Source organism: Macaca mulatta, chromosome 14, assembly GCF_049350105.2.
Source record: "Macaca mulatta isolate MMU2019108-1 chromosome 14, T2T-MMU8v2.0, whole genome shotgun sequence".
Classification (NCBI taxonomy): domain Eukaryota; kingdom Metazoa; phylum Chordata; class Mammalia; order Primates; family Cercopithecidae; genus Macaca; species Macaca mulatta.
Genome location: NC_133419.1, coordinates 90683537 through 90705008, shown reverse-complemented (window position 1 = coordinate 90705008; position 21472 = coordinate 90683537). Strand labels below are relative to the sequence as shown.

Here is a 21472-nt window from a genome sequence, read left to right as displayed (position 1 = left end):
CCACCGGATTTGTGGCTGCTGGGCTTTGGAGCACCAGGAGTTACTTGTAGTCTGGATATCTACAGAGCTTCTAGACTGAGACCATTCATAGTAGCCTTGTGAGTATAAAATCTGCAGTAAATCCATTAGGAAATAGTCAAAACAATCATTAGGAAATAGTCAAAATAGTAAATATAAGAAAAACAGGTTGCTACAACTAATTCGATCAACCATCATATATACAATTATGTGAAACACAATTGAGTTCCTTGTACTTTTTTAAACAAGAGAGTTACACAGTACAGATGTGTTGGTAATCCCAGTTAATGTTTTATCTTTGAACATATTCAGTTACATAACTGCTGGGCACTTGAGCAATTATTATTTTAAAACAGAGTGAGAAAATTTTAAAATTAGCATGTGGCCCAGTGCAGTGGCTCACGCTTGTAATCCCAGCACTTTGGGAGGCCAAGGTGGGCAGATCACCTGAGGTCAGGAGTTCAAGATCAATCTGAGCATCATGGTGAAACTCCGTCTCTACTAAAAGCACAAAAATTAGCTAGGCTTAGTGGTGGGTGCCTGTAATCCAAGCTACTCGGGAGGCTGAGGCAGGAGAATTGCTTGAACTCGAGAGGCAGAGGTTGCAGTGAGCCAAGACCAAGCCATTGCACTGCAGCCTGGACGACAAAGTGAGATACCGTCTCAAAAACAAAAACAAAAACAAAAACAAAAATTGGCATGTGATATTTAATGAAATAATTCTTATACTTAAAATATTTCTTTCAATAACCTGTGTTAAGTCAGCTTTCTTACATCTCATTCCAAACTTGTCTGTTGAGCTTTGAGCCCCCAAGTGTGGTTTTCCATACTTTATAAACCTAATCAGCCAATTTACCCCTTTCTGTGCAATCTAATCAACCTCAGGAAGTAGGTGTGGTCTTTCATGGGCCCATACCCTTTAAAAGGATGCTTGTCCAGAGACTTCTCTCTCCTTCAGTGAGGACCCACCAGATTTGTGGCTGCTGGGCTTTGGAGCACCAGAGGTTACTTGTAATCTGGATATCTACAGAACTTCTAGACTGAGACCATTCATAGTAGCCTTGTGAGTATAAAATTTGCAGTTAACCCAGCATGCTCACTTTTTCTCTTAAAAATACTTTAAATTTACCTGACAGCACACTTGGGTCTTTTCTAAGCAAACAAGTAACTGTCTTCGTGATTTTACAGAAAATCCATATAAAGTATCTTCAATTTGTAACATATGGTTTGTGTTCCCTTGCTATTTGATTCATCTTATGTGACTATTTTCTGTATTGTTAGATAATTTTAAGTGTGAAAAGATATATTTCCATAGTTTCATGCAATGATAGAACCCATAAAATAGATAAAATGTTCACTAGAATGTGGGCATGTAGTAATGGTTATAATGTACACCAAAGTCAATGTTAAAAAAAGTTGAATTACTTTGAAAATTCTTGTTGCAAAGGTCTTATTTGCTGCCTCTTCAAAATTTGCAGTTTGCAGACTAGATTTGAAAGCTGTTGAAAATAGTTTTAATTGGCCATGTTTAGATGGCTCATGTTTGCAGCCTAGCACTTTGAGAGGCCAAGGCAGGCAGATCGCTTGAGGTCTAGAGTTAGAAACCAGCCTGGCAAACATGGTGAAACCACGTTTTTACTTAAAACATAAAAAAATTATCCTAGCGTGGTGGCAGGTGTCTGTAATACCAGCTACTCGGGAGGCTGTGGCCGGAGAATTGCTTGAACCTGGGAGGCGGAGTTTGCAGTAAGTGCCACTGCACTCCAGCCCGGGTGACAGAGTGAGACTGCGTCTCAACAACAACAACAACAACAAAAAGGTAAAGAAAGAAAGAGAAAGCAAGCAGATGTAACCCTCTGACAAGGGCTTCCAAGTGGCAGAAACTCCCAATTTACTAAGAGGAATGGTGAATTGGTGGCCATGCTTCCATTAACTGCATTTCTGGATTTCATAGTGTAGAGTGGAAAACCTAATACATAACTTCACTTTTATTGTTATTTTAGAAGATAATTAATTGTTGATTAATTCTTATAAATTATTATATTTTAAATATTCATTATTTCAGAATGTGAAAGTGTTGTCTCTAATCTGAATTGACTATGGGAAAAAAATTTTCTAAATTAAAAATAATATATATTATTTACAATTAATGTAGTGAAAGGAAGAGTTTTGATATTAAAGTTAAAAGGATAAATTTAATGACTGATAATTTTAGGAGTTGATAGTCCACTCTGATTAATCAATCTTAGATAAAACCTACTTCAAAATTGTGTGAGCAAACTTCATAGGTGAGTTTGGAGGCAGGGAGTATAGAATAATAGCATAGATACTAAGTGTCTTTCATATATTATCATCATGGAATCATTGAGAGAGAATGACAGAGACAGAACGAGATTAAGAATGTGCTTAAGAACGAGATTAAGAATTAAGAATCAGCTTATATAAGTGACTGAGAAATCATCTCAGCTTTTACCCTCTGCCCAGGCTTTAAGCTTGCTAAGTAACTGGGAATGATTGAGAGCACGGCCTGTTTAACAAAAATACCATGAGGACTCTCGTCTAATTTTCTCATTTGAATCACAGTTGGTTGTTCATATCCATAAGTTTCATACCCGTGGATTCAACTAAACTCAGAAAAAAATATTTACAGGAAGAAAAAAGCAGCTGTACTGAACATGTCCTTTTTTTTTTTTTTTTTTTTTTTGTGAGACAGAGTCTCACTCTATTACCCATGCTGGAGTGCAGTGGCATCATCTCGGCTCACTACAACCTCCACCTCCTGGGTTCAGGCGATTCTCCTGCCTCAGCCTCCTGAATAGCTGGGACTACAGGCACGTGCCACCACGCCCGGCTAATTTTTTGTATTTTTAATAGAAACTGGGTTTCACCATGTTAGCCAGGATGGTCTCGGTCTCCTGACCTCGTGATCTTCCCACCTCAGCCTTCCGAAGCGCTGGGATTACAGGCGTGAGCAACCGCGCCCTGCCAAACATGTACATATTTTTAATAATCTTCTTTCTGTTCCTGAACAGTATGGCATTACAAGTATTTATACAGCATTTACATTGTATTAGGCATTCAAAGTAATCTAGACATAAAGTATTCAGGAGGATAGGTTTAGGTTACATGCAAATCCCACACCATTTACTAATAAGAGCCTGGAACATCTTAGGATCTTGGTATCTCAGGGAGTCCTGGACCCAATCTTCAATGGCTATTGAGGGGAAACTTTATAAATCCAGCACGTTTGCATTTACTATGTCTCAGTTTGTACTGGAGCTAACTTATTAGACATATTGGACAGACCTCAAGTAGACAAGGAAAATTGTCCACTGGCCCTTTTTTCCTTTGCATCAAGGCAAATAAAAATAAGAAAAAGAAATTCTCACCTTTTTCTTCATTTTCAGAGATATGGATTCAGACAGCCTGCAAGCCTTCCAGAATGAGCTCATTTGCTCCATTTGCATGAACTACTTCATAGACCCGGTCACCATTGACTGTGGGCACAGCTTTTGCAAGCCCTGCCTCTGCCTCTGCTGGGAAGAAGGCAGAGCACCAATGCGCTGCCCTCAGTGCAGAAAAATCTCAGCGAAGTCCGACTTCAACACCAATGCTGCACTCAAAAAGCTGGCTTCCCTAGCCAGACAGACCAGACCTCAGAACATCAACAACTCACACAATATCTGTGTGCTCCATAAGGAAACTAAGGAGCTCTTCTGTGAGGCTGACAAGAGATTGCTCTGTGGGCCCTGCTCTGAGTCACCAGAGCACATGGCTCACAGCCACAGTCTAATAGGATGGGCTGCTGAGGAATGCAGGGTATGTGATGCCTCTAAGGCAGTTTGATATGTATATAATCCCAAATAAGAATGATGAGGGCCTATGACAATGATGGTGATGAGAATGCAGATGGTGGAGGTGGTGATTATTCCATGTCAATCATAACACATAAATGTGTCTTTTCAATGTTGCTGACTAATTTGGCACTCTAATCATAGCTGTATTGAGACTTCACTAAAGGAGGTTTCCTTAGAAACATTGTTCGAACGTGTAGAATGGAGCTGTGGAACAGGTGACCAGCACCAAGAACACTTTTCAAAGTCATTTTATATAAAAGCCGGTTCCTCCGAAAATTGATGATATTATCCAAAGGGTCCCTTAAAACTCTCTATTATATTTCTATCATTTCTCACATCCAAATTATTAGGACCAAATTTGTTTAACATGGTAAAATCTGACCACTCCACTCTAACTTGAATTTATGTTTCTTTCAATTACAGACTTTTTATTTAATTGATAAGGGGATGAAATCTAGTATACTGTCTTCATTATTGCTAAGCTTCTTGCTTCTTTTTCAGGAGAAACTTATAAAGAAAATGAACTATTTGTGGAAGATTAATCAAGAGACACAAAATAATCTAAACCAGGAAACTAGCAAATTTCGTTCGTTAGCGGTAAGAATGAAAATATTTCCTTTATTTTTACTCAAATAAACACAATGTTGGTTTACACTTTTTAGCTAAATTCAAACTACCAGTTAAAAGATAGTGATTTCATCCCAAGAAAATATAGTGATTTCAATTGATATAATAGGAATCGCAAATAGAGAAGCCCACACAAGCTAGCCAAATTAATTCTAGTATATTGGATAAATGGCATGTTATGTATTCTAGTTCAAATTTGAAGGTTGGTATACAATTTTTCAGACACTGCAGATGAGACAACATTTCACTAAGACTGGGTGTGAGGAAGAGGAAAGAAATAGAATACTATATAGAGTAAAAATATAGTAAAAGTAAAAAAAAACACACATAATATGATGTATGGCTAAATGTTCTTTAACATTTAGGTGAATTAGACATGGAAAAATCCTAAAAGAGAGAATAATAGAAGAAATAATGGACTCAGTAAGAACTGTAAAGAAGCATCACAGTGACAGAAACCAGAAGTCTTTATATAGGTTTTGATTTAAAAGGGGAGAGAGAATAAGAATATTGAAAAAGATGGACAGAAAAAAAACACCAAATATTCAAGACTCTTTGCAAGAGCAAGGCAGAAAGTTTACAAATTGCTTGATTACACCCAGCATATAATTATTTGAACTTTTCTATTGAGAATGAGAACATGTAATTCTTTTAACCAAACATCTCTGCAGGACTATGTCTCATTAAGGAAGGTGATAATCACTATTCAATATCAAAAGATGCATCTACTTCTCCATGAGGAAGAGCAGCTGCATCTGCAGGCACTGGAAAGAGAAGCAGAAGAGCTTTTCCAACAACTACAAGACAGTCAAGTGAGAATGACCCAACATTTAGAAAGGATGAAAGACATGTACAGAGTGCTGTGGGAGACGTGCCACATGCCTGCCGTGGAGCTGCTCCAGGTGAGGAGGGAGGGTCCATCTTCAGAGACAGGAAACCCTTGCTGGACATTGCTGCCAGGACATGCACATGTCACCTGCATATGTCACTGCTCTAAGCTAAGTGACACATGCTGTCTGACTCCCACCATTACATTACATTTGTCCAGTCACTTATTACTGCATACTTCGGTATACCAATCTTTGGGAAATTTTTATCATTTTAGCAGATCACATATAACAAAATTCTCTTCAATCTAATTTAGAGTACTATCCACACATAGAGATAATCTAAAATCATTAGAACTTGAGGCTAGGGGAAGGATAGTAATACTCCATTTATATGCCCTAGTTCCTCCTCACTCTCTGATGTCCCACACAACAGTGATTTGCTGAAGACATTGAGGGTTTTCCCCTTTCTGGGGCGAGGTTTATGAAAGTTGCTCATCAATCTCCGTGTACTCTGTTTCTCAAATGGTTCTGTTTTGTTTTAATAGTTATCATGCGTGGTCAGACCTTTCCTTGGAAATAAGATTAGGAAATTAATGACACTGGAAACCTAGACATCTTTGCTTTGCTCCACCATCTCTTGCTCAGCTCCTTTCTTCTTCATGCCCACTGATGAAGCTATTCATTATTTAGTTGAGGTTCTGTTATTAACGTAGCCTTGAATGATTCCCTAGAGGGGAATAGAAAGATAAACATTTTAAAAACACTAAAACAGAAAGAAACAAGAGTATGAGAAAAGATACAGAAGGAAAAATCTCTCACAATTAACGTTATCTTTTATTTTTTGCAGGATGTGAGAAATGTGTCGGCAAGGTGAGTTTACACTAAAAAATGCTATTTCTGAAAAGTTCATTCTCTTGTGAATGAACGGGGTGTACACATTTTGAGGTACTAATATCATTCTGAGTGGCTATTTCCATTTTTTTTTCAAAAGAGGGCCTGAGGTCTTCTTCTCTTTGGTCTGGAAAGTTTTCATCTGAAAATTTGTATGAATTCATATATACGTAAAAACAATTTGCCATTCTGAAGTTTGTTCTTTCCAGTCCATCCATCCTGTCCAGCCCTACTCCACAAATCTTAATACAAAATTTCTCTGAGGAATCATAGTGTTGGATTCTACTCTAGAGGGGTGGAAGGTTTGAAAAAAACAAAAAGACAGAGGGAGGAGAGAGATTCCCTCTGGGTGGGCTGAGGAGGAAGGTTTTGTTCCTAAAAGCATCAATGACCAGGACCTGCTCCATCACAATACATCCATTTCTAGGAAAGACCTCAGGAAAATGGTTGCCTCAGGACCCTCAGCAGCAGGGTTCTCAGGCTGGAATTAGACTCCTTTGTTTTGCTCAAAAGATTAAAGCCTTTTTTGTCAGTGAACATTCTCTGTTAGACACTGACTAACATTAGTGACAACTGCAGGCTGTGGTCCCAAATGCTTTTGTCTGAGTTTTCTGCTCTCTGAAATATTTCCAGGATTTCTTTTTTTTTTTTTTTTTTTGAGACGGAGTCTCACGCTGTTGCCCAGGCTGGGGTGCAGTGGCGCGATCTCGGCTCACTGCAAGCTCCGCCTCCCGGGTTCCCGCCATTCTCCTGCCTCAGCCTCCTGAGTAGCTGGGACTACAGGCGCCCGCCACCGCGCCCGGCTAATTTTTTGTATTTTTAGTAGAGACGGGGTTTCACTGTGGTCTCGATCTCCTGACCTTGTGATCCGCCCGCCTCGGCCTCCCAAAGTGCTGGGATTACAGGCTTGAGCCACCGCGCCCGGCCTCCAGGATTTCTTAATTCCCTCAGGAGGTGTGATGGGCAGAGGGAGGTAATGACTTTTAATGAGTTTAGAAGTTGTGTAATATCTGAAAACAGCATATCTGGCGAAATTGGGTTTTTATACGATAAAATTCAGAAAAAGTAACATTTGTATGGCCCATGGTGTGGAATAAAATGCACATGCAGTTAACCAAAACTGACAGAATTCTGAGGAAACATCTTATATGAAAATATGATATCTTTGTATGACTGTGTGATTAGCTTTGGACCTGGAAATATAACTGAGACCATTTTTTTGCAGGGCTGACTTGGCAGAGATGCAAAAGCCCCAGCCAGTGAACCCAGAGCTCACTTCATGGCGCATAACTGGAGTCCTAGACATGCTCAACAACTTCAGAGGTAAGAGCCAGCTGCTTGGCAGTCCAGCCTCAAATCATTTCTTTATTTGGTCCATTGGTCGAGGCTTTTCCCATTAAGTTTTATTATTTTTGACGTGTAGGTAATACATAGTTTTCCAAAACATGTGCATCTTCTCTACCTGCATAGTAATACTACAATGATCAAAACTCAATTTCCTGAGTTAGAGTTTGATGAAAATGTGAAGCAAGATACATACTTTATCTTCAGAATAAGAGGACAAAGAATATTCATGTCATGTAGTTATGAAGACACTAATTCTCATGGTGGCATCAGTATTTTGTGTGTATTCAATTTAATTCAATTTTGAAGGCTTAGATTTGGCATAATGGTTTTTAATTGGTTCTATTCTATGTGCATTTACATTCATTTTACAAGTAAACTTTACTATTTATAAATTCAGAACTTTTTGATCAACAAAGAAAATGACTAAAATGTCCATAATCAGGATAATTCTAATGCCGTCAGATACATCTCGTAACAACTGAAAGCTGAGGGATCTGTGAACACGGCCTAACCATGTTAGGCTCATTCTAGAGAGCAGGTCTAGGTAGCAGAGGGCAGGAACCCACAGCAGATTGAATCGGGGGCTAAACAGATAGTTTAAAGCCAGAGTATGCTTTCAGAAACTTATAAACTTTACATGTGTTAATTTCTACCAAAGTTTTGATGTTTGAGACTGTAACAGGCATAACTTACATTCCAATAAATACATCACAGCAAGGTGATGTCTACCTATTGATGATCTTAAAGACAAATAATATGAGAAAGTTTTTCTATTAAAGAAAAAAATTGTTGATATGTCCTGAAACAAACTGTGCAGAGGTAGACATTAAATCATTACTTTGCCCAGGGATATGGTCACTTTTTTCTCTATTATTTAAGGAACAATATATAATTGTATGTGCTGTAGAGTTGTAATGACATTTCATCTTCATGGATGCATGGCGCTGAACTCTCTTGGCTTCCTTTTTTCTGTATTTTCTTGGAAGAAGGGCAAATGAAGTGAATAATTGGGCCACAGAGCCTCTGTCCCTCATAGCACTCACTAATATAGTATTTTTTCCTTGTCAGTGGATAATGCTCTGAGCACGGAAATGACTCCTTGCTATATAAGCCTTTCTGAGGATGTGAGACATGTGATATTTGGAGATGACCTTCGCAGTGCACCCATGGATCCCCAGGGAGTGGAGAGCTTTGCTGTGTGGGGAGCGCAAGCGTTCACTTCTGGCAGGCATTACTGGGAAGTGGATGTGACCCACTCCTCCACCTGGATTCTGGGAGTCTGTAGAGATTCCAGGACAGCCGATACCAATATTGTTATTGATTCTGATGAAACATTTTTGTTAATTTCCTCAAAGAGGAACAATCACTATAGTCTCTCCACCATCTCTCCACCTTTAATTCAGCATGTGCAAAGGCCTCTGGGTCGGGTTGGGGTGTTTCTGGATTATGAAAATGGATCTGTGAGTTTTTTTGATGTTTCTAAAAGTTCTCTTATCTATGATTTTCCTCCTTCCTCCTTCTCTTCCCCTCTGAGGCCTTTCTTTTGCTTTGGTTGTAAATGAAAATTTGGTTTCATGATGATTTATTGTGACCTCCCATATATGAGACAAATAGTGTTCTGAGACCCAATATGTGAGAGCCTGTGAGCTCCTTGTAACTTCATGGAATGTAATTACTTTATGGTTATACATGGGATAACCACCTTGAATGTGTATATTTGTTAATTAAGTTATTTTAATTAATAAGTTATTGTGGAATCTTTTTTTTTTTTTTTGAGACGGAGTCTCGCTCTGTCGCCCAGGCTGGAGTGCAGTGGCGCTATCTCGGCTCACTGCAAGCTCCGCCTCCCGGGTTTACGCCATTCTCCTGCCTCAGCCTCCCGAGTAGCTGGGACTACAGGCACCCGCCACCTCGCCCGGCTAATTTTTTTGTATTTTTAGTAGAGACGGGGTTTCATTGTGTTAGCCAGGATGGTCTCGATCTCCTGACCTCGTGATCCGCCCGTCTCGGCCTCCCAAAGTGCTGGGATTACAGGCTTGAGCCACCGCGCCCGGCCTGGAATCTTCACTAGAATATAGATAATGATTTTTTTTATTATTTATTTATTTATTTATTTTTTTTATGGTACAAGGTTTGTTGAGATTCATTCACTTACTGTGAAAGTCATGTTCTAATGTATTTAATTCAGAGATGGTTAGTATATCACACTTGTGCAGCCATCAGAACTCTTTACTGCTTGGGCACTTTTATCACTTCAAGAAGAATCCCAATGCCCATTAACATTTATTCTCCATTCACCTTCCCCATTCCTTCACAACACTTAATCTACTTTTTATGTTTATGCATTTAGGTAAATAAAATCATACAATATAAATTTTTTTAATCTGATTTATTTTTCTGAGAGTATGTTTTCAGAGTTTGTACACACTGTAAACCATTTGTCTTACTTGTATATTTGAACAGGCTGGGGTAGAAAAATGAAGTGGTGGATATCTTATCTTTACAAAGAATAAAGACGAGTGCTTATTTTCTTTTTAAGTCTGACCAAGTTAAGTTGACCTCACAGACTTTATTATTTCTCAACGTCCTAGTTATTAATCACATTTCAGCTTATGCAACAGTTTTTCAGTGCTGCATTGCTCTGTTATTACATTCTCTCTGAGTATATTATATCAGATTATAATATTCAGAAAACTCTTATATGTATTACTACCAGATTGAAAATTCCAAGGGGGCAAAGGCAGTATTTGTCTTCTTTGTTAAGATATTACCATTATCCAGTGCAATTTTTAGAATACAGTACACCATAAATAAGATGAATAAATGGATAAGTAGAGGAGTTAATATGTACAAATATTATTCTAACATTAAAATACTTTTCCACAATGTAATAAAATAGGATAGAATATACTAATGAATATCTATCAACAGATAAGAAATAAATCGATTTTCAGATTCATATCAAAGATAATACTATAATGTTATGGTTTAAAATAATTGTAGCATAATTTTTATGGGATTGATTTCAGTTGCCTTGGGTTTTTTAATATAAACCATTGAAAGAGGAAGATTCCTATGTAAAATCATGATGAAGAGGTACAAGGCTTAGAATAATGAGACTGTTCTTGCATATAAGCTGAAAATAAGTGAAGACTGGGTCAGTAATAACATTGCTTTGCTGAATTAAGAGAATTCTAATAAAATATTTTTAGTTGGGAAGCTATCTGTATTTAAAAAAAATTGATCTAAGGCTGGTTATAGTGGCCACACTTATAATCCCAGGGCTTTGGGAGGCCAAGGCAGAAAAATCACTTGAGGTCAGGAGTTTGAGATCAGCCTGGGCAACATCTCTACCACAAATAAAAAGAAAATTAGCCTTGAGTGGTGGTGTGCACCTGTTGTCCCTGCTACTCAGGAGGCTGAGTTGGGAGGATTGCTTGAATCCAGAATTTTGAGACTTCGGTGAGCTCCCATTGTGCCATCGCACTGGGCCTGGGTGACAGAGTGAGAACTTGTCTCAAAAACAGCAAGTAAATATTTTATGTAGCCATTTTACCTGAAAATTATAATTGTTTCTTCTACGATTAATAAATCTGTATATATCTAGGCCAGCTACATCAGGCAGAGCTTGTCTTTTAGTAGTTACATCTATATATAAAAAGACAATTATAAGGAGGGTCTAAGGAAAGCTTTTTTTCTCATTCTGGACTTTGAGGTTATAATTTTTTAGACTGATTTTCTGTCTCAATGGTGGATATCACCCTGAATCTTAATTTGTCCGAACACCTCACCTAGTCTGAGATTTTTACAAAACATAAAGTTCATAGGATCAATACATTCGTGTGCCTTAAAAGCCTCCAGGCATTCAAGGATACTATTATGGGGAAACTCAGGCCTTCTACTGCATTATTGGAGGGGCACATTTGAAACTCATAGCACTGGGTTGCAGGAGTCTGTTAACAGGTCTGGACAATGAGTGATGTCAGTCCAGATAATTCTGAGGAAGGCTTTCTGCCTTATTATAGGGAGAATAATCATTGGAGACTCTAGACAAGTTCCCAGTCATTATTCCAGCATTTAATTGCTGTTTTTGTAAACCAAGCATTTTCGGAGGCCTAGGCAGACAGATCACTTGAGGTCAGGAATTCAAGACTGGCCTGGCCAACATGGAAAAACTTTGTCTCTACTTAAAATACAAAAATTAGTGGGGTATGGTGGCGCACACTTACAATCCCAGCTACTCAGGAGGCTGAAGCAGGAGAATCACTTGAATCCAGGAGGCAAAGATTGCAGTGAGCCAAAATCATGCCACTGCAGTCTAGCGTGGGTGACAGACTTAGTGAGACTCTGACTCAAAAGATAAATAATAAAAAAACCTCACATCTTGAATGGAGGGTGAATAAGGAGTATAACACGGGGCCTTGGAGGGAAAATATGCATTAAAAGGGAAGGAGAACATACTTAACATGCCAGTGGAAGGTGAAATTCTAAATATCTTATAAGAATAGTTTTGAGAAACATGTTTAATTATTAGTAAATCAAGATATACCCTTTGAACGACATTAAAAATTCACTAGAAGAGTGAGAATAATAGTTATAACGTCACATAAGTAACAAAAGTCTCAAAACATAAAGTGTTCTAAAACTTTAATTAAATTTCATTTTTGAGATAGAGAGAATAAATAATAGTTCATATATTAGACTTTATTATGTGAAAAAGACTTTTATAAAATTCTTCCATAATAATTGAAGATATAAATTACAATAATTATAATTCACAAAAGAATAAAAACATTAAAATAAATTGTAAAAAACATTTTAAAAAGGTAAATTTGAAAATTATTCAAAAATCAGAAAGTGATTTTATCAATGTCCAAAAAAATTAAAATGAAAACAAACTTAATAATGTAAAAGAAGGCAGTTTTCTGCCGGGGTGGAGCGCGGGAGCTTTGGCTTCTCTGGGGACGCAGAAGCGAGAAGTAGGGACCTTGGCACTTGCCCCACGCCTCACTCCCTTGGCCGCCCCCCGGGACCCTGCCCGCGCCTCCACTCGCCAGCAGGGTGCTTCTGACTGGCACTGGGAGGGAGGGCGGCGGGGCGCGCTGCATGATCCCGCCACCGTCGTCCCCACCCCGGGGATCACAGGTCCAGGAGGACCGCGCTTATTATGAAGAGTTCCAGGACTTCTTGAGTCCGCCTAATACACGCAGCATCGCCTCGGACAACTCTTTCTACCCTTTAGAGGAGAAGGAGGAGCACGGCCTCGAGGGCGAGGAGAGCGTCCCGGAGGCGTGGGGCTGCTGGGGACGCTGGTGCGTCGGGGGCTGAACGTCAAGGAAGCGCAGGAGACTGACCACAATGGCTGGATCGGCGGTATTGCCGCCTGCTACCATAGCTTTGTGGATATACCCTGGTGGCCTTAGCTGAGTGCCCCCACATTGACATCAACTGGTAGGACAGGGAGGGGAACACAGCCCTAATCACAGCTGCACAGGCAGCGGCTGTCCTTGGCCCCATGGGCACAGCTCTCAGCCTGGCGCTTCCTGCATCAGCAACACCTGGGCTGGTTCATCTCAGTTTTAGCCCAGATGTGGTGGAAACAGACTACCAGGTCCTGCCCCTGGAGTCTTTCTTTGAATAGGCCTGGGGTGGGGCCCAAGAATGAGCAGATCAACAGGTTTCCTGGTGAGGCTGATGCAGCTGGCCCAGGGCCCCCACACTGAGGATGGAGGACTTTGAAGTTTTCATGTCTGATGACGGTCAGCGACCCCTCTCAGTAGGCACTGAAGACCAGCAGAGTCACAGACCCCAGGAGAGATGTTGTCATACTGACACAGAGGCATCACGGAATTAAAAAGAAAATGAGGAAAGCTGCTGAGCATCTGTTCAGGACTTCCCCGCGCTGTTTTACTAAAGAGGCCGTTCGGTCCCTATCAGGGCACACTATCATCACCAACTACTTGTTGAACTTATGTCCCGGGTCTTGACCTGGAAAGGAAAGACGCGTTCGCGTTCACCGCCCTGATGAAAGGGGCCAGGGAGGGTCGAACGGATCGCATCCAACCCCTTAGCTAGCAGGGGCGGGTGTTCATGAGAGGGCCCCCGCCATGGGATGCTGCCACAGGAGTGAGCACTTACATGTCCGCTTCATGCAGTGGCTCCTGGAGCGCCCCTACTGGGAGCGGTTCAGGGAAAAGTACCAGCTTGAGCTGCCTCCGCTCCCAGAGAGGGCGCAGAAGCCCTAGGGCTCCAAGAATCGCCTCCAGATGCTCAGGTACTGGAGTTGTCCGCGCTGACGCCGCGCTCCGTGCGGGGTCCGGAGGACCTTGGCGCCCTGGATCACATGGTCAGGATGACCACGAGCCTCTAACAGCTCTGCGGTGGCCATAGCGTGCCAGACCGTGTGCCCCGAGAGCACTCCGTGCGTGGGGAAGAGGCGGCTGGCGGTGCAGGAAATCCTGGCGGCGCGGGGAGAGGGGATGCAGGTGCAGGAGGCGGGCGAGGGGGAGGGCCAAGGACAGCGTAGGAGGCTCGTCCGGGCGTCGGTGGGCTAGCGGGAGGGCTCCCTGAGAGCAGGACTCCGACCTGCAGTGCTGCCGGGGTCCTGGGGCCCCGCCGCGCCCGCCTCGCGGAATGCCAGCTACCTGATCCTGCAGCGCATGCAACAGAGGAGCGTGTGGCCTGGCGTGGTTGTGCCCGGGGTCGGCGACAGCAAGGCGCCCGCGCCCACCTTCTAGTACCCGCGGCCGGCGCGGAAGGGCAGCACCAAGGACAGCGGCCACCTGCGGCTCCCCCAAGTGGAGGTACAAGGAGGCCAAGGAGAAGCGCCACGTCAAGGCGCAGGAGAGGATCCTGCCGCCCTGGAAGAAGAGCAAGTGAGGGCCCGCGAGTGCCTGGCGCGGGCTTCGAGGTCAGGGTAGGACCGAGGGACTGAACGCCATGGCTGCTCCCTGGACCTGGGGGCCTCGCGGGGTTCCAGGCTGTCTCTCTAGGATGCTCCCAGCAGGGGGGATGGAGGAGCCACATCGATTCGTCTGACTTTAGCTCCTCTACCAATCAGTACACCTAGCGGGCATGTTGCCTAAAAGGCTCCCTTAGAGAACCTCAATTAAGATTTTTTTAAAAGATCAATTTATTCCGCTGGGCGCTCTGGCTCACGCCTGTAATCTCAGCACTTTGAGAGCACGAGGCGGGTGGATTACCTGGGGTCGGGAGTTTGAGACCAGCCTGACCAACGTGGAGAAACCCTTCTCTACTAAAAATGCAAAAGTAGCAGGGCCTGGTGGCACATGCTTGTAATCCCATCTATTCGGGGGCTGATGCAGGAGAATCGCTTGAACCCCAGAGGCGGAGGTCGTGGTGAGCCAAGATCATGCCATTGCACTCCGGCATGGGCAACAAAAATGAAACTACATTTCAAATTACTTACTTACTTAATTTAATTAAAACAATTTATTAAAAGAGTTTTCTGTGTAATTTGTATTTTTAATCACTATTTATCCAATTTGCCAAGTTTTGCAAGTGATAGGGCCCCTCGTACCCAAGGCAATTTTAATACACTTGCCTGAAGACCTTTTGTTTAAAATACTCTTTCTAGCAAAAAAATATTTATAGTATCTGTAAGAGTTTACACAGAAATCATGGGATTCTCTCTTTTTTGGCTTTTTTTTGGTCTTCTCATCTTGGGTGCATGTGCACACTGGATGTTCTTATTAATCAGATTAAGTGATACCGGATATTTCTATTTGATGGAAGGATTGACTCGTTTAGCCACATGATCAAGTGAGACAGAGAGATCAGATTTTATTGTATCTTTTAAAAAGTCTTATCCATGCAGTCACATATTGGAGAAAAACATTTAACATCGAAGTATAAAACAATCCAGAGATAAATATGTATGTATTACTAGAATTAAACTCATTTTAAGCAAGGAGTTTTAGATAAACTGGATACAAAATCTTTAACATATTAAAAATAAATACGAGAAAAAAACTGTCATTTGATAAAATGGGGGCAAATGTAATAAATGACTACCACAAATACAAAATTAAGCCATATGTGCTCTTAAGTAAATCAAATCCAGGTATCCATAAAATGTAAAAACAGATGCAACAAGAGTAAGGAGCCCAGAATGATGCAAATTACAGGAATGGGGAGGAGGTGATGTTTAGAACAAGCGAAGAGAATGAAATGGGAAGCAAAGTTATTTTCAGCAAATTCTCCTGAAGTGCAACAGGCAAGCCCTTCTTCCAGACTCAGTTTCAAAGAGTTCCCTGTGTGGGTATTTCTTTTGTTACTCCTTTGAGGACTGCACTTGGTGTTTAGTTCATCCTCATGCGGACCTCATGGAATTTCCAAGACGTGGAGCCTTGGCATTGTGGCACCTTCCTGCCACACACACATAATTCACAGCATTATCAAGTCCCCATGAGCCCTACCCTCACCTCTGTCAGCCGAGGACCCACCCAGGCAGTGCCACGTGATCTCCCAGGCACGCTTCTCCAAGCCAGCTATCCCTGCTGCGAAAGTTCTCAAGGCACTGGTCTGGGCAGCTGAGCCCTGGGCTTGTCCTAAAGCTCCATAGGTGACTGTACTGCAGCCCACATGGAGAGCTGCAGCTCTAACACAGGGATTTTGAGAGGCCTCAGTGGTCTTTAAGTGGCACTTCCAGGACACCCATCCTGAGCTCCCACAAAGGGCTAAACCTTCCCAAGAGTGTCTAATTGTCATTGGAACAGCCAGGGTTAGGCAGCTTCTGCTAGGGCTGACATGGAGTCTGACCCTTGGTGGGTTGCCAGACATTCCTTCCTGTTTCTGCCATGGGAAGCTGGCACTGGGAATGGTATGGAGCTGGAGCCCCCTTTCTGCCCTAAGCCTTGGGTTCCTTCTGCTTCCAAGTCAGAAATGGACACTTCTGGTCCTGCCCAGCCACTACTGCACCACAACCCATGCTCATAGTCTCCAGGGATGTGTAGAACAGCCATGGCAGGACAGCAAACAACTGGAGATTTCCCCAGGTCCCACACTATGCACTTTAGTGAGGTTTGGGGCTTGAGTTGGCTCAATGTGATCAGGTAGTGATGAAATCTTCTGGATGTAAGTGGATGCTTTGATTTAAGCTACACTTTGTTTTGTCCAAGTGCAGCTTCCAGTATCCTTACCATGTTCTGACTTAGCTCCTCTATATGTGCATAGAGAGTTTTTAGTGATAATAGTTTCTAGAGCAATATTTGAGGATGATGATGAGCAGTGTGTCCATGCTTCATGGCCGTATTCAACTAAGCACTCTGCTCTTGGTTTCCTACTAAATCCACCTTGGACCTTTAAATTTCCTAAAGGTTGTTGTAAGTTTTTCTGGATACAGAAAATGTAGCCCATTTCTTGTCACCTCATGAGCTACACCTTGACATAACATTTTAATGAAAATACGTGTGCTTACTCCATAACCTTTTTAGGGTTTGCTGAAGATGGTGGTATATAGGCTGGGGGCAAGAGGTGGTGAGGTATATCGGGGTTTGTTGATTATAAAACAGGTTCCTTTAGAGAGATATAAAGCACCTCCAAGTCCTTCGAGTTTTAAGCTATTTCTTGTAGTATTCTGGGGAATCGTTTTGTTAATGTAACTATTAGAGCTTAGGGCTAAGAAGAGTGGGGTATCTAATCCCAGTTTGGGTCTTAGCTATTGTGTCTTTAGGCTATTAAAGCCACTTTCATAGTATATTTTCTTTCATCTGGAGTTCATTTTTTTTCTAATGACTTAGAGTTTAGCTTTATTTAGGGACCTTAAACACTCTTTACGCCAAGTGCTATTAGGTTAGCTAGGGCTGAGTATGGCCGCGGTGGCTGGCACGAAATTGACCAACCCTCGACATCCGTAGACCACAGTTAACCTTTTGCTTATTACTAAAGATTTATCACTCCTCTTTCCCGTGGGGGTGTGATTGAGCAAACTGTTTTGAGTTGTCTTTGTGTGTGCTTGGTATCTGCTCCTTTTGATCTGGGGGATCTAGAGGGCATTTCCACTGGGGTGGGGATGCTTGCATGTGTAATCTTACTAAGAGTTAATAGAAAGGCCAGGACTGAACCTATTTGTTTATGGGGTTGTGAAGACCCATCTAGACATTTTCAGTGTCCTGATTTTAATAATTAAGCAACATTAGCTGCAAAAATACTTAAGTGTAAGATTAAAATGTGAAGGGAAAAAGTAAGTAAGAATAGTAATTTTCAGTTCTGAAAATTTAGTCTTTAAAGTTGAATTGACAGAGGCTTGACTGAGAGAATATTTCTAATTAGGGTATAACTGATTTAGGGTATAATATGTGGGATGTCACTTTCAGAGGGGTATGTTCAACGTATTATACTAGTATTAGGGTGAAAGTTTAGTTATTATATTTATTATATGAAATGGAACCTTAATTTAGTAGGAGCGTCTTAAGAATATTTTAGGAAAATTACATCAATTGAAAGGTAGCTGTTGGGATATTCATGGTTAAAATATGGTTTTTGGGCTCTGACTGGGTTGCATTTAGTCTTTTGTTTTTGGGGTTTGGCAAGGGCACATTGACCTGGGTTGGTGATAAGTTCCGAGATGAGGGGATGGAGGGTTTGCCAATTTAATCGGAAGTAGTTCTTGGAAGTGAGTGTACATGAGTGGTCGTACGCACCTATTGATTAATTATTATGTCCATCAAGCATGAATTAATAAGCACCTCATGATTGGAATGCCAGTTCAGAATATTCAATATAAGTTCAGCTTCTACAATTGATTTGGCAGAAATAAAATCCAAGTTCATTGACAGCTTATTTAGAGGGGACCAGGTCTTCTGTGATGGTGAGTGATAGCACCCCCAAAGTTAAAAATACCAAATGCATGGCAGTGCTCCCATGACTGGTTAATAGGGTGATAGTCATTAGTCCATAGAGATGTCTTATATAAGGGGGAAGTGTGGGCGATCTTAATTTTATGGCCCTGAGGTAAGAACCAGATGCCGGGTATAGTTTCAATATAGTCTCCCCCAAGTGTAATGGGCCCAGAGCGAGGAGGGTAGCACTCGTGAGCAGGATGATGATTTCTCAGAGGTTGCAGGTTAAGAGACCAAAATTTGGTGGGGGATATCCATACTGATGAGAAATTTCTTGACTGGTACTTGCTGTGGCCAATGAACGAATATATGTACTATGTAATATTAAGGATTTATAATACTAATTGGATAAAATTTGTATTGTACTGTTAATATTAGTAGGTTGATGGAGGGATTTCTAATACGTGTTTATATGCATGTGGGTAAGCTTTTAATGCACTTTCATGCAGGAATGGCCTCAGTATCCTGACCGTGCAAAGGTAGCATAATCCCTTGTTCCCCAAATTGGGACTTGTATGAATGGCCACATGAGGGTTCAGCTGTCTCTTACTTTTCATCAGTGAAATTGACCTATCTGGGAAGAAGCGGATATAGATAAATAAAACGAGAAGACCCTATGGAGCTTCATTTTATTAATGCAAATAAAAACTCAAAAAGCCTACAGGCCCTAGCCAGTATCCCTGCATTAAAAATTTTGGTTGGGGTGACCTCGGAGCATGACTCGACCTAACTAAGACTGTGCTATTCTAAAGGAATCAATATATATTGATCCAGTAATTTGATCAATGGAATAATTTACCCTAGGGATAACAGTGCAATCCTATTCTAGATTTCCATAACAACAATAGAGTTTATGACCTTGATGTTTGATCAGGACATCCTAATCATGCAGCTGCTGCTATTAAGAGTTCGTTTGTTCAACGGTTACAGTCCTAGGTGATCTGAGTTCAGATCAGAGCAATCCAAGTCTGTTTCTGTCTATTTAAGATTTCTCCCAGAATGAAAGGACAAGAGAAATAGGGCCCACTCAAAAAGTACCCTTGCCTCATAAATGACGTTATCTCAATTTAACAAATCATTATATACCTTACCCAAGAACAGGGTTTGTAAAGATGACAGAACCTGGGGATTGCATAAAACTTAAAACTTTATAATCAGAAGTTCAACTCCTCTTCTTAACAATATGCCCATAATTAATCTTCTCCTACTTATTATTCCCACTCTAATCACCATAGCATTCCTTACACTCAATGAGCGAAAACTCAGGCTACATACAACTAGCCAAAGAGCCTAACATTGTAAGCCCTTATGGACTGCTTCAACCATTTACTGATGCAATAAAACTTTTCACCAAAGAACCCCTATGGCCCTCAATATCTACTATTACCCTTTACATTATTGCTCCAAGCCTGGCCTTTTCTATCTCTCTCCTATTGTGAACTCCCCTCCCTATAGGAGATCCTCTAATTAATTTGAATATAGGCCTCCTATTTTTACTAACCATATCAAGCCTAGCCATCAACTCTATTCTGTGATCAGGATGAGCATTCAAATTCAAATTGGCACATTACAAGTTGTAGGCCAAACAAGTTCACAGGAAGTAACCTAGCCATTATCCTGCTATCAATTCTACTGATAAGAGACTCATTTAACTTACATGCACTCATCACAACACAAGAATTCCTCTGACTGTTCCTACCATCATGGCCCCTCTTGATGATATGACTCGTCTCCACACTAGCAGAAACTAATTGAGTCCCTATATTATACATATATATATATTTTATATTATATAGAAATATAGATTATTTAAAATATAAATCTATAAATATTTATACATTATATTTTATACATTATATATAAAATTATATATTAATTTTATACCCTCTGTAGAGAGAATTATCTTTGTTTCTATGTCCATCCATAATAAAATACTATGTCCATAATAAAAATACTAGTGAAAAATAGGAACTATAATCACATAAGAGGTAAAAGAAAATCTGTTAGTATCGATATATTAATACATATAGATGGTGTTTGTTTTTACAGGGTTTAGTAAAAGGCATTCCAATTTTCTAAACGATTTCCACTTTACAATATATATATTTTTCTCTCTTTCATGATTGGAAAGAGTGCAACACTATACATCCCTATGCAATCATCCTTGATTACATCTAAGGGAGTTTCTGCAGTAATAACATTACAGAGTTAATATATTCATACAGGTATTACAGGGTAACCAAACAACATTCCGAATTCTTTCATCAGCAAAGCCCAGTGTAATCCTAATTCAGGTAGCCACCCTAATTAATGCAATTAACTCAGGTACATATATATATACACACACACACACACATACATTACATATGTATATATCTGCATGTGTGGATGCACTTACATGATTATAAATACCATCGAATTTTCCTCTCAAACACTATTTTTGTGGAGAATGAGGTATATTCACTAGTTCATCAAAAATATGTTTAAAATTCTTGGATGATTACATTTGTTACAGTGACTAGCTGGATTAGAAATAGATTGGGTTAAAAATGATGAAAGAATTGGGGAGAGGGAGCAGAGTGTTGGCTGTTAATTAGCACCTGGATCAAAGGAGAGCACTGATATGTTTAGAAGCCACAACATTGACAGAGTAAAAGACAGACCTAAGAATCCAACTGTAAATTTCTTTACTGTGGTATTTTCTGCCATTTCTGCTCCATAACACACACCTTAACCACTTTATCTTGGTATCTGCAGCATTCTATTTTAGTCTACGTAGCATTTTCTCTCAAATTCATTGTTTCTCTCTCCTTCATCTTCCTTCCCTTCTTCCTTCCAGCTGTGTTTTTTCACTAGAGAACACTAGTAGAATGTTCTCCCAAATTTCAGATTTCAGATACACATCTGCAAAATAATGTTATGGAGACACAGTTTAGTTGCTACTGAATACTTGGTTGTTTTCAAAATTTCACATCATTACTACTGTCCTCCAAAAAAACGGTTTCCCATTTCCACAGCTAATCTCATCATTGACTCTGCC

At 40.7% G+C, this 21472-nt stretch overlaps 1 protein-coding gene and 1 pseudogene across 1 annotated transcript; both read left to right on the top strand.

The window, feature by feature from the left end:
* Positions 1 to 3429: 3429 nt before the first annotated feature.
* On the top strand, positions 3430 to 9132 carry LOC693602 (tripartite motif-containing protein 64B-like). The gene is made up of 6 exons (XM_001082316.4): positions 3430 to 3837; positions 4377 to 4472; positions 5174 to 5404; positions 6180 to 6202; positions 7449 to 7546; positions 8639 to 9132. The coding sequence occupies exons 1-6, from the start codon at positions 3430 to 3432 to the stop codon at positions 9130 to 9132; spliced, it is 1350 nt and encodes a 449-aa protein (XP_001082316.3).
* Positions 9133 to 10658: 1526 nt separating this feature from the next.
* Positions 10659 to 14449, top strand: LOC100423662 (ankyrin repeat domain-containing protein 33B pseudogene; annotated as a pseudogene).
* Positions 14450 to 21472: the final 7023 nt, after the last annotated feature.